This window comes from Pongo pygmaeus, chromosome 7 (genome assembly GCF_028885625.2).
Source record: "Pongo pygmaeus isolate AG05252 chromosome 7, NHGRI_mPonPyg2-v2.0_pri, whole genome shotgun sequence".
Taxonomy (NCBI): domain Eukaryota; kingdom Metazoa; phylum Chordata; class Mammalia; order Primates; family Hominidae; genus Pongo; species Pongo pygmaeus.
Genome location: NC_072380.2, coordinates 31,297,311 through 31,313,164, shown reverse-complemented (window position 1 = coordinate 31,313,164; position 15,854 = coordinate 31,297,311). Strand labels below are relative to the sequence as shown.

Genomic DNA, 15,854 nt, shown 5'->3' with positions numbered 1-15,854 from the left:
CTCACTGCAATCTCCGTCCGCCTCCTGGGTTCAAGCGATTCTCCTGCCTCAGCCTCCCGAGTATCTGGGATTATAGGCGTACACCAACACACCCAGCTAATTTTTGTATTTTTAGTAGAGACGGTGTTTCACCATGTTGGCCAGGGTGGTCTTGATCTCCTGACATCGTGATCCGCCCGCCTCGGACTCCCAAAGTGCTGGGATTACAGGCGTGAGCCACCACGCCCGGCCTCAGTCATGATTTCTTAACATCACATATTAGTCATCCAGAACATACTGATTCACTGAGTTATACGGATCTTCTAAACACAGAAAAAATCTTTATATAATACCAAAAACTCACATTTGTTAATTACTATCCATCTCATTAGAAAAGGCTTTATGTAAGGCTGTGCATGGTGGCTCACACCTGTAATCCCACTATTTTGGGAGACTGAGGCGGGAGGACTGCTAAAAAGAAAAAGAGAGAGAGAGAGAAAGAAGGAAGGAAGGAAGGAAAGAAAAGAAAGAAAGAAAGGAGGGAGGGAGGGAAAAGAAAGAGAAAGAAAGGAAAGAAAGAAAGAAAAAGAGAAAGAGAGAGAAGAGGATGAGGAAGAAGAAGAAGAAAGAAGGAAGAAGGAAGAAGGAGAAGAAGAAGAATCAGAAGAAGAATTAGTAGTAGTAGTAGTGAAAGCGAAGAGAGAGAGAACTCTTTATGTTAAGGAAAGCTGTCAAGCTTCCAGTGGAGGAACACAACTTTTCCAAAATTATACATTTTGCTAGAAATCTCCAATTATCATTGGCACAACAAATACCAGTTGTTTTCCGTGAAGAGGCCAACTTAGTTCAATTTTGAGAAAATGTCTGCCAAACATCCAAATCTAATAACCAATCATCATTTTTCATTAGTCATTCTTTTCAGTGAAAATGGCATTCCATGAAAAAAAGCAGCAAATTCAATTGGCAACTCAAATAATCTAACAACTGCTTCTCCTGGAGACAGCCTGGTACCTAGGCATGCAGCAGACATGTCTGTGTGTACTTGCCACTCCATCACACAGAATATTCACAGGGTATTGCAGATGCACACACAAAAGCATGCAAATGCAGAAGCCATGGCTGGACAACTACATATCACATATTTAATAGGTGCCACTACCTTCTGGTAATGCAATGCAGAAAAATGGGAATATACGAGACTTTTATATTTTACCTAAAAACAAATGAATATAAAAAAGTCTGGCGGGATACACAAAAGAGGCTGACTGTGATTAGCTACTAGTAAAACTATGAATGATTTTTATTTTCATTTTTCTCACTTCCCTGGATTTTCTAGTTCTTCTATGACAGATATATTTGTTTCTTAACAAGTTATTTTTATTTACAAAAAAGCCAATCAAAGGCTTTGAAATGTATGGTGAACTGCTTAAATAATCATCGTTTACCCAACTCTGTCACAGTATAGGTTTTAAATTAAGTCACATGTGCTACATAAGAGAGATTAGAATCAAATTCTGACATCCTGGAAAAATAAAGGTACTTAAAGTAATTAAGTGAATGAAAGCTAAAAAATATATATATAATATTCAGTATGAAAAACATTGTTTTATTATTTGAAAAATAATAGAAATTGTATATAAAATACAAAATATACACTTGCCTAGTGCAATTGGTACCCATTTTACATTTTTTACATGTTTTTTCCCTATTTAATGGCACCCAAAATGTGGTTTCATTTTCATTGGCCTGGTCAACTAATACCATTTAACAATGTATTTAAGAGCTTCTTCAAAAGACAGTAAAGACAATTTGTAAAATAACTATGCTTTCTTACATTTACGAAACAGAATTTTGATAATATATGAGTATTTTATATCATATAATTACCATGTAACTACTAATCTGTTATCTATATCAAATGAGAGCACATAACATTTTCCAAATACACTGTTTTAATAAAGAGATTAGAAAATAGGACAGTAACAGTTCCTTAAAGCAATCTTACAGGAAGTCTAATTTAATATTCTGTTAGGTGATGTACTCACGTAGGCTCCCAGAAGACCCAGAAACTTTACATGAATTGTGGAAGGCTGATTTAAGATGCCAGTTCTTCAATAAACAGTGAACTTTGTAATTAGAATCACTTTTAAGCCAAAATACTATTCCTTACTCTTCAGAAATAAAATATAGCTATCTTTTTATAATACCGCAAGAAACATAATTGTTCTGGTAATTGCCAGCTTAACTAAAAAGACCTCCCCTTTTCGTTTTGTCCATTAATTTCTTGCTGGTATCACTTCCTTTGGCAAACCACACAGGTAATCATCTCTTTCTCTCTGCAGATGAAGTCTGTAGGAAATAGAAAGAAAAAGAAATCAAATCTTTGTACTACTGAGAAGGGGTATTAGTTGCAAAAAAGTAACATAGGTTCCTGAATATACACCCATCCTTTCTCCCCCATCCAAACAAAACAGTGGTATCTATATAATTTATTTCTGGATCAAAAAGTAAATAAATATAAGACACACAAAATCACCACATCATTTCTTCAGGCAATTACTTGCCATCTCATCATGTAGTCTTACACACTCAAGACACCTCATTCAGTAAGTAACAATCTGGACATTATTTCAGATCTGTGTCCCATGGTGTACTTGCTTTGAGTTGATCGAAATGGTGAATTTAATGTTCTGAGGAAGGAACATGCCTGGGTATGTATACATACACAAAGAGTTATATTAGGCATGTGAAAAGAATATAGCTTCTAACATCCACAGTGGTAGGTAGACAGACTGGTCCAATCAGCACCCTGTAGAGTGGCCAAGGCATAGTACACTTAACAAACATTTGCTAAATAAATGAAAAAAATAAAAGTTTCTTGTCTCATAGACTCATCTGAGAATCACTACAGATCCACTTTCCAGAAAAAAAGAAAAACATACACGTGCACAATACTTCCATACACATTTCAGCAGCTCACGTGCCAAAGAGCCTCTAACCCTCAGGTTAAACATCCTTGAAAAAAAATAATTTAAGGCTGGGTAAGCTGGCTCACGCCTGCAATCCCAACACTTTGGGAGGATCACTGGAGCCCAGGAGGTCAAGGCTGTAGTGAGCTATAATCACGCCACTGCACTCCAGCCTGAGCAGAGTAAGACCCTGTCTCAAAAACACACACACACACACAGGCGCACACACACACACACACACAAAGGCAGTGTTTGGGTACAATACCATCTGCACATGAAAAAAAATTAAATAATTTTAAGTAGCTAAGTGTTTCATAAGCCTAAAGTGGCATACATTTATGTTATCTCAGAGTACTAGATACTCAGGATAACATGATAGAGAAATCATTCCATCATGAGTACACCCTGGAATCCAGAGTTAATTTGGTTATTATTAATAAAAGTAACTGAGGGATTTTATGAGAAGGTTGGCCTTATCTAAGGTACAAGGTGTCTGTTGGCCTAAAATACAAAAATACCATTTATTCCATTTCAATAATGAAGACTATCTAGATATTGTTCATCAGCTGCTTGCTATGTTTGATTATATTTCCTATGTTTAAAAAAGGCTTTGAAATATTTAACAGTAGGAAAACAGCAAAAGATCCTTGGCAGAAGACTCTGAAACTTTATATTTAAAAAAGGTAAAAACTTAGCTGTTTCAGCTTAAGTAAAGAAATCCAGGGTAGAAAAAAGGGCTTTTTACACATCAGCAAAGGCTAAAGAAAAAACTGGCTAAGATTGCAACTTTGTTTCTAGGTACCCAATTGCAAGCAGGGGAGAGAAAATCAAAAGAACAGATGAGACTTATATACACTGTAAGATACTATGACTTAGAAATAATAAATACTGGGGATATAAGGTGGCATACAGAAAAGGCATTTTGCATTTTTCTAATGATCAGTGATGTTGAGCTTTTTTTCACATTTGTTAGCTACATAAATGTCTTCTTTTGAGATGTGTCTGATCAAGTCCTTTGCCCACTTTTTAATGCTTTTTTTTTTCTTGTAAATTTGTTTAGGTTCCTTGTAGATTCTGGATATTGGACCTTTGTCAGATGGATAGATTGCAAAAATTTTCTCCCACTCTGCCAAAAGAGGAGGACATCTGAACAGCAATAGAGCAGAGGAAGAAACCCTAAGTCATGTTGTAGCCTAATACCATGGAGTAGCATAGACTTTGAAACCAGGCAGAACCAGGTTTGAACTTTAATTGAGCCACTTGCTAAATGTATGACCTTATTATGCATGTTACTTAAGCTTCAACGTCTTCACAGAGAAATGGAAATAATAGTACATAACATCACTGAATTCTTTGGAGTTAAATAAGAATAAATGTAAAATCGCAAAACACATCCTGATTTCTTCTTCAAACTCATTAATTGGTAGCTAATATCATTTCAAGTCTTATCTTCTATATTTCTATAAATATGATCATCAGCATTTATAATGGAATTATAATAATGATCTTATTTCATTGAGAAAAGGGGGCAAATGCTTACTTACACTAAGTGTGTCTTTTGAGTGTCAACAATAAGTATTTCAAGTCTTCAGTATGAGATCTAAGTTACCTAATAGAAACGCCTTCCAGTGTCTATTTCCTTCATCAGTAGAAGACTAAAATTCCCAGCAACAAAATTTTAAGGGGCTCTTTACATCTTTTTAATACTCCCAACTCTGTTACCAAGCTATTACCATTAAGTTACGAATAGGAAACATCAACTCATTTGCTGATTATATGTGTACATACAGATGTAAGCAAATACAGAAATATGTAAGTTACGTTCACATTTAGTTTCATTTATAAACAAGATCAATCCATATATTTAGTTACCAAGCCTGATGCATTTGTCATGAAAACTATTTTCATAAGTCAATTTTACCTGTGAATAAGCATCTGTAAATAAATCTTCTACAAAATAATTTGTATAAAATATTGTGTATTTTAATTTATAATCAAACTCAGCAGTCAAGCAGGAAATGTCATACATTCTCTTAATACAGTCAAGAAAAATAAGAAGAAAAAAATGACATAGGAGGAGCGGGTACTGGGAAGAGGTAGCAGCAGCAGCAGCAACAGAGCTTTTAATCTTTCTGAATTCCAGAATTAAGACAGAACTAGATAGTAAAACCCAAAATCCATTGTCGACATTTACAATAAAACCAAGTTTAAAGGTATCCTTGGGAAACTAAAACTGTAAGAATGTAGGGGCAAACCACCAACAGCAATTAAGACCTGCACAGTACTGACATCTGTACGGGAGAACGCAGAGGCAAGCAGGGAGGTGTCTGATAACAAGAGAACCCCAAGATAGCCTACAGGCATACAATGGAAAGACAGATTAATGAGAGATTAATCTGATAATAGCATCTGAAAATGGGAGGGCTTTTGTCCAAGCCAATAGCAAGTGAGTACAAGGAATCCACAGTGGTCTCTTAGGTGAAGAGAGCAGCTGGCTACTCTGAACCCTGGGACTAGCCGAGGCTGCCTTCTAGGAGAAGGCTCCACATTCAGGAGAAACCACTGGGGTTCAATCAAAACCAAGCAGGACAGGTACAACAGAGACAAAAGGAAGAGAAAGCCCAGATTAAAACAGCAGAGTAGATCTCATAAACCAAGTTTCCATATTTTAGACATTACACAAAAACATTAGAGACAGATGTGAAATTGGGAAAGCCATCTTGAACCATGCCTTCTTTTGAAAGTACAGGAAAACTAATATCATACGAAAATGAGTAAAACAAAAGTATCAAGGTCAAATCTTTGACACCAGAAAGACTTGCTTAGATACAGAATAAAACTGTAGCCTTTCAAAATGAGCTGGAAAACATTAGGAAAATTATCTAAAACACAAAAGGACATCACAAATCAAAATTAGAAAAATTCAAAACTGAGGGGGAAAACTGAAGAATCAAAAATAAAAGAAAAAATTACAGAAGTCTTCAGTTAATAGTGTTGCTCCTTTGGTAAAAATAAAATAATATAGGTATATATAAATAAAAAAAGAATTTTTAAATCTAAAAAATGTTTTAAAAATAATTTAAAAATAAGTGAATACTAAGCTATGTGGAATATAGAAATAAATACAGCTGATTATGTTAAAAGAGAAATAGAAGGTGAAAAGGAAGAAAAAAATTTAAAGAGAAATGAAGAAATAAAAAGAATGCATGAAAAGTGACAAATATTGAAGCTGGGTAAAGAAGATCCAACATACATGTATAGCAGGAGTTCCTGAAGAAGAAATATGAAGTAACAGAACAAAACACTAAAAAGTATGATTTAAGAAAACTTTATAGAAATGAAATTTTAAAAAAACTATCATTTAAGAAAACTTTCCAGAAATAAAAGAATACTAAATATTTAAAGAATCCATCATGTACCTATGGATATTGAATCAGAATTATCAATGCCAAGACATCACCTTTCTGTTAAACAAAGACATGATTGAGCTTCTATCTTAATAGCAAACACAAGAGATATAAACATAACAATATGTCAATAAAAAGAAATTGTTCTAATGACTTTATCCTTTGTCATAATTATAAAATGAAATAGACTAAGGGGTATAAATCAAGTCAGTAGAGAAGATGAATGTTAACATATGACAGATTCTGAAAGTAGGCCTCCAACACTCTACAGAAATCAGCTTTTCATACAGGGAGGCTGATGAAGACATATGCTTTGGATGACTTACTCTCATCTCTTATCTACTTCCCAACCCCAACACCCTTGTTCCCCTAAATGGGGAAAAGGGGCCAAATAAGGTATACCTTTTAGAATCTAGCAAGCTTAGTAAAATTTCTTCCCACCCAACCCCCCCAAAATACCCCCCCATTCTCTTGTTGACATGTAATGTTACTGAAATAGGGAAAAATGTTACTGAAATAGGGAAAAAGCAAAAATGGCAATATATAGTTAAAATAATATTTCACTACAAATGTACTTCAATATTGAGGAAAAATAGTAAGTTACACCTTCTCCTGTACTGACAGGTTGAAGCTGGGAAAAAATAAGAGGGTCTTAGGTATCTGGTATAGATTACAGAAATAAAAGGCTGAGCATCAGAAGCTAAATTTCATTACCTCCACCCAAAATATGTTTTCTTTAATGTTCCTCTTATAGCTAGTTCAGTTATAAACAATATAAAGATTTCCAACTAATTAAGTTCCATTAGATTATCTAGGACATGACTTTATATACAAACGTAACTCAAGTACAGAATTTAAAAAGATCAGTTCCCTTATTTTTAAGCAATTCAAAAAAGTAGGGGTTTAATTGCTGGACATCCTATAAAGATTACCTTGGAACTACAGTGTAATTCCTAATTCTCTAATACAAAATAATCACCACCACCTACTACCACATTGAATTTACCAACTAAGAATTGAAACAATTTTTTAGTTAATCATTTCCAAAACATTTATAATGGAGTCATATAATTTTAGACCCGGAAGATACCGAAGGTCAAATTTTCAAATTTATGCCATCATTTAATAGAGTCATATTATTAAATAATATATCTGATTGCTATTTATCTCATGCCATACACAGAGCAATTATTTTTGAAGCATTTGATTTTAATAAAACATACCATCTAACATAATACTAAATTTGTAATCTTTCTCTCATCATGCAAAAGCACTAGGAAATGCTCAGAGCCACGAGCAACAATAATCCTTGTACCTCAGATATTCAATATCATAGTAACAGAGCATGAAGAATGATAGAATGATAATAAACCAGTTTGGGAGGTATTTATAATACAATTTGTTTTCACTTTCATTAACTACATAAACTGCCATATGCTTAAATCCATTAACTATACCTCCAAAAGAAAGATTTTCCAGGTTATATGGTCAATATGAGGTACAGGTAAAATTTAAGCTGACATTCTACACAATAAGCTAAACAGATGGACTAAACCTCCCTTTTACTGTCTTTTTTTTTTAATCACTTTTCTCAGATCATATTTATGAAAAGCAAAGGAAATGTAGCACATACAGAAAGTAATCATATCAGAATTCATAACAGTTCAAAAAATACAGCATTCTAGTACTAGGATATGCAAATTGAACAAACTGACACTGTATGAAAATTCTATATATAATTAATACCTCGGTATTGATGCCTACTTCTTCCTTGCTTCTCTTAGAACTTGAACAGATCTCTTCAGAACTGGGAAAACATCTCCTTTTGTTGACATCACATGAAGGTTGAAGTCTGCTGTCAGGACCATGTTTAAGGATCTCAATTGCCATGTGGATAAGGTACGTGTCAATGTTTTCAGGAACTAACATTCTGATTAGGTTAATTTTACTCATATCTGTAACAGATAAAAAAACTCCATTTCAAAATAAATTACAGATAATATTTTAGAAAACCTATGAGCTAGAAATAGTGAAATATTCTGTAGAAAGGAAGGAGGAAGGTTGCCAAAGAAAAGTTTCCTCTTTCAAATGCCTGTATCCTTACGGAATGGAAATGGAGTAAAAACTCCACTCGGGTATCACCTGAAGCCCCTGCCTCCAAGATCCAAAGTCAGGTCAGTACTACTGACACTGCATAAATTGTGTTTCAAACTGTCTTTTGTGGGCTGCCGTGAGAATCAAAACAACCATTCATGGAATTGTTCTAAAGGAAATTGTGCTTCCAATTCCAAATATCAATTATAATTAGTTTTCTCTTAAAATAATTTATTCTGATCACTTGGCCTTTTGCCTAAGATCAAGTATAAAAATAATTTATTTAAGTAGAAGCTAATCGTACCTGTAAATAAGATTCTAATAAAAAAGATTCTTTCAATGGCTATTATTGTAATAACAAGAGACATCAATGATTTTAAAAGCACATTAACTAGATGAGATTTCTGGGAACATATTTCTTATTTTCAGAATCAAGAAACTTTACATTTTTTGCAACTCAACAGAACTAATTCAGACTGTGTCAATTTCTTGACACCTTCTAAAATTATGCAGCACCCTCCTATAGACAAGCCAATAATTATGTTTCAGCACTTCCTTCCAACATCACATTCTTCTGCAATGCTCCAGAGTGCGGTAAACCCAAGCAGTTTAGAACCTACTCACTCATCTTCACCTAATTTACAAAACATAACAAACATTTGACACCCAATTCAAATCAGTGATCAGAAACCAAGTATTTTTCAAATGACAACCTGAAAAGACGTTCTTTAAATTATTAGTTTTCAGGTTTACATTTTCCTTTCTTCCAAAGATTACCTTGCTACTCCAAGACTCCTCAAAACACTGCAGTTAAAAAGCAAAAAACAAAACAAAACAAAACAAGAAAACAGGAAGAGAAAGTTACACAGCTAATAGAAACTAGGTCAGTGGGTTAACTAATTAAAGTTTCAAAATCTTAGAAAGGAAAAGATAACCTCTATACATAGTAAAATCAGCAACGTGATTATCACATCTCTCAACCAAACTAAAATTGTATTTGTCCCTTGGTCATTATATCATCCTAGTATCATCAAAATTCCCCCAATTTTACTATTTCATCATTTTTTAATGGCTGAGTATTCTGTTGTATGTATGTATCCAAATTTACTTTGAGTTCCCTTTTATTTGTCTTCAAATTTTAAAATATGTTTGGAACCACTTGGGCACATTAGTCCACATTGTTCAACAGTAAATTTTACAAAAGCTAAACACAGATCAAGTATTTCCAGTTAAAATTTAGCATCAGAAGATTTGTTGTATATATAAAGTATACACACCTGATTACAAAGGCTTATTACAGAAAAAAGTACGTAAAATATCTCATTAATAATTTTCATATTGATTACATGTTGAAATGATAACATTTTAAATATAGTAGACTGATTAAATTATATTATCAAAATAAATTGCATCCATTTACTTTTTAAAATATGGCTACTAGAAAATTTAAAATTGCATATGTAGCTCACATTGTATTTCTACTGATAGTGCTGTTTTAGAAAGACCATATAAATTTTCCCACACTCGAAACCAAGTAATACACAACTACATTCCATTAAATTCATTTTTTTCCGTGGGTATTTAGAAATTAGACAAATAAACTATGTATGATTAATTTCTTCATACTATAAATGTAATATTTATAAACCAATTTTTTAGGGAAAAATCACACAAGCTTGAGCTATTATCATGTAATGGGCTAAACAAATTAATTTTAAAAGAAAAAATAAGATATTTTATTCTCTTTTGAATCACTTTATTTCTAAAATTAGAATGTCTTTTGTTCATAAAATGATGATGCATAAACATCCGCTTATGGTGTTAAACCACTATTAATGATTTAAAGTTAAATGTATAAGGTTAACTTCTAGATATAAGTTAAAAATTCATATATTTTTCTAGTACATTTCTGTAAGTACCCTTTATATTTCTATGATAAATTCATCCTGCGTTTTATATATATATGCAAATAAGTGGCATTTAGCTTTACAGGTGCATCTTACTCTGCTCTAACTTCCCATGTAAATAAGTGCTGAAAATATCTACTGCAGAATTAACGACAACACCGGCTACACGCCTTTAGTGTTTTAAAAGAGATCATATTACCCTTACTTTTGTAGTAGATCCCTTGTAAGCCACTCTTAATTTTCCAGTTACATGCACATTAAGAATGGGGGAATAAAATTAATCAAAATACTGTCTAGGTACCTCATTCAATGCCTTAATTTATTATTAAGCATAGTTAGAATCCCAAATCCATAAACAGAGTTTAAAATTATATAAACAAGGAAAAACAAAAAGAATACAAAGGTACAAAGCTCCTTTAAATATGAACAGTTTTCCAGACAAAATCTACTTAACAAATAAGAGTATGAAATTAATAGCTATGCTTTCTCAATTCATAATTACTCTAATTTTAGGTAAAGATTGTGTCATAATAAAATACAGGAAACTTCTCAATTCAGGATTGTACAAAGTTTAGATTTCAATCAAACTTGTTCTTTAAAACTCTAAATTATTGTGGCATGGCTACAGTTAAATAAAATATGAAAATAACATATCTGAATCATTATTATAGTATGTATATCCTCATTCCTTGTTATATCATTTATAATCCAACAATGTTTTCTCCAGTAAGAGAACAAAAAGTATTTTATAAAGAAAAAATAAGAATCCAAAAGCACAATCTCACATCCAGAAATGATAGTTTAATGATTATGAGTGCACTATCAAAAGAAATAAAAGAGGGCTGGGCTCAGTGGCTCACACCTATAATCCCAGCACTTAGGCAGGCTGAGGTGGGAGGATCGCTTGAGGCTAGGGATTCAAGACTAGCCTGGGCAATCTAGTGAGACCCCATCTCTACAAAAATATTTAAAAATTAGCCAGGTGTGTTCCCAGCTACTTGGGAGGCTGAAGTGGAAGGCTTGCTTGAGCCCAAGAGTTCAAGGCTGCAGTAAGCTATGATTGTGCCACGGCACTCCAGCCTGGGCAACAGAGTAAGACCTTGTCTCAAAAAAAAAAAAAAAAAGAGCTCATGGTTATCACAACCTTCTTAACCTCCTCTATTCTGGATTTAAAAGTAGGCTACAAAAATACACTTTTTCATATTGTACGTACAACCTACATACAGTGTATTAACAGAAGGATAAGTTTTTAATAAGTATATCTTAAGAATTTTCATTATTATATTCTGCTTGATTTTAATATTTCTTACTTTAAAGGTAAGGGGTATTTAAAGACACTCAATAAATAAAGATATGAAACTGATTATAAATAAGTTAATTTGTTTCACTCATCAAGTTAGAGTTTACATACCCATATCCTATATCAGGATTAGAAATTGCATATTTCTTTCTTTTAAGTTAATTGGCAATACAACTTTAACACGAGTAAAAAGAGAAACTGGTTCAGTCATTAATCTTAGACATGGTATTAAAACAGTTTTATAACTCTCTAGGCTTCACATTCCTTCTCTCCAAAACAGGGTGGGGATAGGAAAGGGAAAGTGTAATGATTTCCAATTTCATTTCTAAATCTAAAGTTCCATAACTTTGTGCCTACATGATTTAGAAAGCAAATTAACAGCGCTTCAATTCTTTACCATAGGCAAATAAAACAGATGCTGTCAATACATGGCTGAATAATATAATATGAAATTTTTCTTTACCATTTCCCTCTGCCCATAATGAAGTGATGTTAGAATGTCCATTTAGGACATTCAGGAACATATGCCCAAGAATTCTTTAGTGTGAATGAGCACGCATGCGTGCGCACGCACACACACGCACACCCGCCCCCACCCCCTTACAACCTGTTTGAATTCTTAAATTGTATGTCTCTGTAAGATATATTTTGGGGAACATTCTTTCTTATATACTTATTAAGTTCATACATTCTTAAGTGCCTATTCAAAATGACAGACTATAAAAATAATCATATTTAGAGGGTACTTTTAAGACACCATAAAATTTTACCATCTGTGTCTTCAATCATCATCATCATCATCATCATATTCGCCACCACCATTTGCTATTACCAGTGTGCCAAAGCTTTCTGAACAGTATCTAATTTACAGTCATGCACCACATAATGATGTTTCAGTCAACGACGGACAGCCAACAGGAACAAGTATCCATTAGATTATCATGGAGCTGAAAAGTTCCTACCACCTAGTGACATCATAGCCATCGTAACATCACAATGCAAAGCATCACCCATGTGTGTGTGGTGGTAACGGTGTAAACAAACTCACTTTGTTGCCAGCTGTGTAAAAGTCTAGCATATACAATTATGTACAGTACATAATACTTGAAAATGATAATAAATGACTATGTTACTATGTTTATGTGTTTGCTATACTATACATTTTATTATTTTTTAGAAGTTCACTGTAAAACAGACAGGCCCTTCTGGAGGTGTCCAGAAGAAGGCATTGTTGTCATAGGAGATGACAGCCCCATGCATATGACAGCCCCTGAAGACCTGGTGGGACAAGATGTGGAGGTGGAAGATAGTGAGACTGACGATCCTGAGCCCACGTAGGCCTAGGCTAATGTGTGGGTTTTTGTCTTGGTTTTTAACAAAAAAATGTAAAAAGTAAAAACAAATTTAACAAAATCAAAAACAGAAAAAAGCTTGGAGAAGGATATAAAGAAAATATATTTGTATAGCTGTACAATATGTTTGTGTTTTAAGCTGTTATTACAAAAGAGTAAAAAAGATTTTAATTCATAAAGAAAAATCACTACAGTAAGCTAAGCTAAGGTTAATTTATTATTGGCAAAAGAAGATAAATTTTTTAAGTTTTATTTTAGTTTCAAGGGTACATATATGCACGTACGTTATACAGTAAGTAGACTCATATCACAGGGGTGAGTGTGGCCTAAGTGCACAGGGTTTATAAAGTCTACAGCAGTGCACAGTCCTAGGTCTTCACATTCACTCAGTGCTTACTCACTGACTTACCCAGAGCAACTCCCAGGGTGTAAGCTCCATTCGTGGTAAGTGCCCTATACAGATGTACCCTTTTTTATCTTTTTTTTTTTTTTTTTTTTGAGACAGAGTCTCGTTCTGTCTCCCAGGGTGAAGTGCAGTGGCACAATCTTGACTCACTGCAACCTCCACCTCCTGGGTTCAAGCAATTCTCCTGCCTCAGCCTCCCGAGTAGCTGGGATTACAGGCATCCACCATCACGCCCGGCTAATTTTTGTATTTTTAGTAGAAACGGGGTTTCATCATGTTGGCCAGGCTGGTCTTGAACTCCTGACCTCAAGTGATCTGCCTGCCTCGGCCTCCCAAAGTGCTGGGATTACAGACATGAGCCACCACGCCCAGCCTTTTTTTAAAAATCTTTTACACTGTATTTCTACTGGGCCTTTTCTATGTTTCACTATGTTTATATATACAAATACCACTGTGTTATAATTGCCTACAGTGTTCAGTAAAGTCACATGCTGTACAGGTTTGAAGACAGGAGCTATACCATACAGCCTAGGTGTGTAGTAGGCCATAACATCTAGGTTTGTTTAAGTCCACTCTGTGAGGTTCCCACAAAATGAAATCGCCTAACAACACATTTCTGAGAATTCATCCCCATCATCAAGCGATGCGTGACTGTATTTCTCACAATTCTATAAGACAGGCAATATTAACTCTCCCTGTCTTAGAGATGAGGAAATTGAGGATTAGGGAAATTGGGTCACTTGATGGAGGTCACATAACAATGAAATGCTAGAGCCAAGGTCTAAATACAGATCTATCTATTGACAAAGCCTTTGCTCTTACTGACTAGACCAACACCACCTGTAAGTTTCAGGAAATAAAGAAGACAGCTAAATGATAACAAAAATGCCAATAGAAAAAAAAAGGGGGTGGGGGGACCTGCACAAATTCCAAATTCCTTTTTTTTTTTGAGACAGTCTCACTCTGTTGTCCAGACTGTAGTACAATGACGCACTCTCGGCTCACTACAACCTCCACCTCCCATGGGGGTTCGAGCAATTCTCCTGCCTCAGCCTCCCAAGTAGCTGGGATTATAGGTGTGTGCCACCAAGCCCAGCTAATTTTGGTATTTTTAGTAGAGACGAGGTTTCACTATGTTGATCAGGCTCGTCTCCAACTCTCCAACTCCTGATCTCAGTGACCTGCCCGCCTCGGCCTCCCAAAGTGCTGGGATTACAGGTGTGAGCCACTGTGCCTGGCCTACACAAATTCTTTCAGAGAATATTGCCTATTACTCAACATCTCATCGAAAGATGCAAATGGCTTTAAGCCCTGAGACACAGTACATTTCTAAAGGAAGAAAAATTTCAGACTATAAGCATGAAGAAGACATCTGACTCTTTGGCTTTCCCTAAAATGCTCTCATTCTGCACTGGAGAAACAGAGGTTTTGACAACCATAAATCTAATCCTACAAAGTAATTACTATTTTCCTCTCTCTGCCTTGATTTCTGAAGTTAGGAAGATTAGAAGGTGACCAGGAGAGTTGGCCAGCTTTCTCATAAGATGCCTCTCTACCCTACCTTGGATGTTTTACAGCTTAGTTCAGGATTTGGCTAATTTAACCTTAGCAAATCGGTATTAACCAGGTTCACAAAATGCTAACTTATTAACTTACATCGTTAATTCATAAGTATCACACAGATAAATACTCAGATTAGCATGACTACTATGTCCATTCCTTACATACAGATCTGCATGGGAAGTTATCATCAGAAAGCTAGGAAGTGATATAGAAGCAGAATTCGTTGTTAAGATACTGTCAAATATAAATTTTTCCCAATTTTTAATGCCTTTCATTTCTTTTTCTTGTTGCTCAGATGACATTAGGTAATTTTTCTCCTTTTACCCTTATTGTGGTAATTAACATTTAAAGATTTTTCCAGTCTTGAGTCATTCTAGCATTCCTGCACAAACTAAAACTTGTCAGGGTACAAGGTCTTTTTTATTTTTATTTTTTTGGAGACAGAGTCTCGCTCTGTCACCCAGGCTGAAGTGCAGTCGCATGATCTTGGCTTACTGCAACCTCTGCCTCCGCGGTTCAAGCGATTCTCCTGCCTCAGTCTCCTGAGTAGCTGGGATTACAGGCGCGCGTCACCACTGCTGGCTAATTTTTGTATTTTCAGTAGAGACAGGGTTTCACCATGTTGGCCAGGCTGGTCTTGAACTCCTAACCTCAAGTCATTTGCCCATCTCGGCCTCCCAAAGTGCTAGGATTACAGGTGTGAGCCACCATGCCTGGCGCAATACCTTTTATATATATATATAAAATTTTTTTGGGGGGAGGGATTTATTGTGCTTATGGGTGGCTTTGGTCTTTTAATTTTCCATCTCAGACCTTTATTTTCTGATTTTATGATAATTGTTTTAAATTATAACTTTTATTTTAGATTCAGGTAGTA

At 34.7% G+C, this 15,854-nt stretch overlaps 1 protein-coding gene across 2 annotated transcripts in view; it reads right to left on the bottom strand.

Annotated features, from left to right (window-relative positions):
- Positions 1 to 1,255: 1,255 nt before the first annotated feature.
- WRN (WRN RecQ like helicase) overlaps positions 1,256 to 15,854 on the bottom strand; it is a 142,027-nt gene continuing 127,428 nt past the window's right edge. For both annotated transcript variants that reach the window (XM_054497957.2, XM_054497956.2), the window contains 2 exons: positions 8,102 to 8,310; positions 1,256 to 2,328 (listed from right to left, as the gene is read on the bottom strand). In XM_054497957.2, coding sequence (XP_054353932.1) covers positions 2,302 to 2,328; positions 8,102 to 8,310 — 236 coding nt within the window. In that variant the 3' untranslated portion in view covers positions 1,256 to 2,301. The remainder of the gene's footprint in view (positions 2,329 to 8,101; positions 8,311 to 15,854) is intronic.